The following is a 4,929-nucleotide window of genomic DNA, read 5'->3' as shown; positions in this document are numbered from 1 at the left end:
GAAAAATTAATGGTATGAGCATTTTTTTCATTGAAACAATAATTAACTTTTAATCTCAATAAACATTTCCAGTTTGAATAATTTTACAATCATTGCAATAAAATATTTTTAGAAAAGAGAACGATGTTTGTTACTGAAATGGTTTTATTAAAATCAATAAATAAATGTATTTTCTTTCTAGCAATATTTTTTTCACTGAATAAAGTCCATATCATTAAAAAACGATTATTTTATTGCATGATTGCAAAAAAATGTAACGTAACTATAATAACAACTACCGGTGTAAAAACAGATTATTATTTTGGCAACCTATTTACCAACGACCGGTGCGAAAACGGGTGTCTAAATAAAATATTATCGTTTAGCGTAATCAAAATACACACGCCTTTGGTTACGCACCGGTGCTGATAGTCTTAGTAAACAGATATTCGATTGCCATCACTCAAATAAGAACAAAATTTGTTATTTTGTGCTTAGTGTATCTACAGCCACAGGGCGTTTGGAAGTTTTGCTATGACGGCTATGACAGATCTCGCTGTCAACGCTGCTTGCTATTATTTATTTTGCTACATGTATTCGTTTTCTCCTCGTTTATGCTTCATCAGTATGTAGTACCAGTCACAACAACAATGGGTTTGGTGAGCATGGTTGTTATTCTATCTGCACTAGTCTAGCTCGTTTGTGTGCCAGTTAATTAAAATGTGTGCTACAAGTTAGGAACGTCCTTGGATATTTTCGCAACTGCAAATACGTAATGCTTACGATATAGTAACCTGTTTCGATGACAAAGTTGTATATCGGAAGATAATTAAAAGTCTGTGTCATGAATGAATTTGTCGAAAGTTGCTAATCAATATCTGATAACAGTTGCTGATAGTAGCGAAGTAACACTCGTGGAGGGATTTTATGACTACGTGCGGGATTATAATCAACAATACACCTTACTTATAGTTGAAAAGTGATTTGGATTATTTTTAGCGTTCAATCGGTGACCTAAATGAATAAAGCTTGAGTGCAATGACCATCAAACGAATATGTGAATAAGCAGAAGTGATGAGAATATTATTCTCATGTGACAAATCTAAAGCAGTGCAAGGCCACATCTGGGACAAAACATTACGTAAACATAACCAAGGGCATAGTAAGTGCATTCGTAATATTTTCCTCTTTAATACTACAGAACCTATTGCGAAGGTTAGAGTGAAACAGATTTGTAGTAAGAAGGCCTCATGTTCAAATGAACATCGTTGTCATCTACAGCAAATCCCTCTACTTTTGGTAGTATGTAGTAAAAAAGCAGATGCAGATATGTTTTAAATTATATGCCATATTTAGTAAAAGAGGCCAGCTAGAAAAATATACATTTATAACATATTAGTGCGTTTGTCTGTTTAGTGTTGAAAGTAAAGTAATATAATAATCACATCACACTATCTAATGAGTATGGATATCTATTGTAGGGTCCGACCAGGTGTTATTTATTATAAAGAATTCGTTATATTATGGGATGAGATTTGCATTCTGTCCCATATGGAAAATAAATTAACACGAAACTGTTATATGTGAACCCAATGAAAATCTAGCCAATAAAATTAATTCCTAAACATAGTAGTTATCAGTAGTAAATCTAGTGGTTCCCTCAGCAATATGGCCCAATCAGTGTGGTGTGATGCTATAGTGCTTGTCTTTCAGTTATCCTAGTCCTAACAGCCTAACAGCCGCGTACATTATTTTTGCAGCCACTGTTTCGCACGAGAGCAGCTAGTCCGGCTGAACACCAAACACAATCTAATAAACCCTTTGATTGGATGTGTGAGCTGTGCTCGAGAGTCACTACCATTAAACATGCGGCCGATGGCAGTGAACACGACAGCGGCGACATCAGTTTTGTTGAAACTAGTGTCCGGGGCGTTCCCCACAGCAGTAAATTCCGTTAAGTTGCCCCACACGCTGCAGCCGCTGCTGTGTTTTTGTGAGTTGAAGACTATCAGTCGGACCCGGTTACATCCAGTGCGACAGTACTCGATTCGGTATTACTCGCGGTATTCGGCCAGCAGAATTATGACGGGATCGGATACCTTTCGATTCGCGGATTACGACTGCGTCGGGTTTGATCTCGACAACACACTGCTTCGTTATCAGATCGGTAACATGATAGAGCTAGAGTATGACATTATGTCAAAGTTTCTGGTGGAAGAGCACGGATATTCGGGAAAGTATTTGCTGCAACCGTTGGATGTAGATTTTCTGCAGAAAGGATTGGTTATAGACTTTCAGCGTGGAAACATTCTCAAACTTGGACCAGATGGGACGATTCACCAGGCAACACATGGAACTAAAAAGATGGCTGAGGCGGAAATAATCGCCTATTACGGGAGAGAAAAGCGTTGGTCGGTAACGACGGATTACTGTGAGAATTTGTTAGTAGCATGGAATGGTCCATTATCGGAGAAAATTCGAACGGTGCTAGATTATTTCGACATCTGTGCAACTTTGTTGTTTGGTAGAATTATTGATACATTGGACGAGGATGCTCACGAGCGGATAGGCCAATATAATGTATGGCCTGATATGTTGGATGCTTTGGTTAACATGTATTCGAGGGAACACTTTGGACGAAATGTTGGAGGCTATTTTGAGGCGTTAAAAGAAAACCCTGAAAAATATCTGCATAAAGCGTCCCCTCAATTGGTGTCTTGGTTGCGGGAGCTAAAACAGACCAAAACGACCTATCTCATCACTGGTTCGCACATAGATTTTGCGAATTTCACCGCATCGTATGCTCTTGGTCCGGATTGGCCAGAACTTTTTGACGTCGTAGTGGGATTTGCTAAAAAACCCGGTTTCTTTGTTGGTGCTAAGCCATTCATTGGGCTCGATGGCACCACTGAAACTGATCCGTTAACACCCTCGCAGCTAGAGCGCAACCACCTGTACTCTCAGGGGAACTGGCGTGATCTTACGATTCTTCTGCAGCGACTGTCGCACAAACAAAATCCACGATATCTCTACATAGGAGACAATCTCGTACAGGATGTGTACGCCCCTTCCAAATTTACCAAATCGGATACGGTGGCAGTGGTGGAAGAAATGGCTGCAGAGGGTGTTAACGATCATGCTCCTGCGCACCCAGACGCAAGTTATCTACAATCACGCTTCTGGGGCTCATATTTCGTGGCCAATTCGAATCCGCGACAGGAAGAACCATCCCTTTGGGCCGACCTCATCCAGCGGCACGCTCGAATCTGTGTACCCAGCATGGATGTAGTGGCCCAGTACCCGGTGGATCATACTATTACAGTTACGTCAGCCGCGTGGAAAGTTTAACCTGGGCATCGCTCCTACTAGCGGTAGGGATTTTGATAAGTTTTAAATCAAGTTCGGCCGGTATTCCGCCCGATCAATTAATCATGTAGATTAGGAATAAGTTGAAAGTTCGTTTTCCCCACGACCTTCATCTGACACGCTGTTTTTGTTGCTTCGTATGGCTTGCTATCGACTTCCGAATCGTGCGATTGTACGTACGCATAGTTACACTAAAAATAGTTAGGTAGTATGGTTTGCAGGCAGACTGCGCTACTTTTTTATGGGGTGGTAACGGTTTGCAATTCCTATAGCGTCTCACTCAAGTTTAAAAGGGTGTAGAAAACAAAAAGTTTTGGTTGATCCAGACAAAACATTCAATCGCAACATTACAACAAAACAAAAAAATCATTGTTTCAAATTGAAAGAACGTTTGCGTTGGATCACGAGTACATCTACCGAATGACGCCTGTGCTATGAGTTAACAGGCAACAAACGGAGCTCACAAGAATATAGGTGAAGATGGGGTGAAATGCGTCCGTATATCAATTGCAACCCGAGATATAAACAAAAAAACGCAATTAGGATGTTTAGCTCAAATAAATACGTTATACCATTATATCAGTGCATTCCAGTTCTATTTAGACCGTTGTTCGTTATTCTGTCTCACTATATATGAAAAATCTACTAAATCACTTTTTGCTTGATTTTTATCTGCGCTATCGGGGATAAAATGTCCTCTTCTTTGATCTTGTTGATTTTTTGACCGAAAACAGAAAAATAGTTCTGAAAACCTACTAATCGCATAACCTAAGGCGATTGAATGGCACGCTTTTGTGCTATTCCGACAGAAAACAAAACTATCTGCTTGTTCAACGAGCTTTCTGCCCCCGTTGTTGCCCTGCATTTTGCCCCTTTGTTATAAATGTATTATGCCCTGTTGTTGTGCTGCATTTTAGCCCCGCACAGGACCGTTTTGCACCGCCTATTTTTTCAAAGTGTAATTTTTAATGTTTTTGAATAGCATAATTGTGATAACGGAGGAAAATGTTGGCTAAACGAGATTATTCTCCTAATTACTAAAGTTCTGTTACGGTATGTCCCGCTGACCCCTTCCAACTCCACGGTCTACCACCTGTCGGTGGACAATTTTGATGTAGTGAGGACCATTTGAAATGGAAGGATAGGAAAAGGGAAAAAAGGACCGTTTGAAATGGAAGGATAGAAAAAGGAAAAAAAGGATCGTTTGAAATGGTAGGATAGAAAAACATAGACGTCACGTAGAGATGAGAGAAAGGTATAAGAAAAAAGAATAGATAGAAATTGTTGGAAGTTTAAGTAAATAGAACGTTGAATTCGTGAAGATATAAGCAAACATTTATTTCCGTGCCGGAAGGCCAAGAAACGCACTCAACCGTTCGAATTGTGCACGATTGAGGTTAGGTGATACGTGACTTGCGTATTGCCCTGTAATCTAGCCGTAATTGTTGGGAATTAACGAGATACAATAATTGACCGATCTTTTAGCTGATACCGTTTGGAATACATTCCTTAGGGTGTTGCTGAAAAGCCTCTTATTTAATCCACCCAACAATCTAAAAGATCGTCCAAGATAACCACGAAGCA

At 39.8% G+C, this 4,929-nt stretch overlaps 1 protein-coding gene across 4 annotated transcripts in view; it reads left to right on the top strand.

Annotated features, from left to right (window-relative positions):
• Positions 1-585: 585 nt before the first annotated feature.
• The window catches only part of LOC131683916 (5'-nucleotidase domain-containing protein 1), a 28,247-nt gene continuing 23,903 nt past the window's right edge, over positions 586-4,929 (top strand). The window contains exons 1-3 of one of the 4 annotated variants that reach the window (XM_058966324.1): positions 586-638; positions 979-1,141; positions 1,740-4,391. In XM_058966324.1, coding sequence (XP_058822307.1) covers positions 1,846-3,327 — 1,482 coding nt within the window. In that variant the 5' untranslated portion in view covers positions 586-638; positions 979-1,141; positions 1,740-1,845 and the 3' untranslated portion in view covers positions 3,328-4,391. The other 3 variants (XM_058966325.1, XM_058966326.1, XM_058966322.1) reach the window with 3 other exon arrangements.

Source organism: Topomyia yanbarensis, chromosome 2 (genome assembly GCF_030247195.1).
Source record: "Topomyia yanbarensis strain Yona2022 chromosome 2, ASM3024719v1, whole genome shotgun sequence".
Lineage (NCBI taxonomy): Eukaryota > Metazoa > Arthropoda > Insecta > Diptera > Culicidae > Topomyia > Topomyia yanbarensis.
Note: the sequence above shows the minus strand (reverse complement) of the source record. Positions and strands in the feature narration are given on the sequence as shown.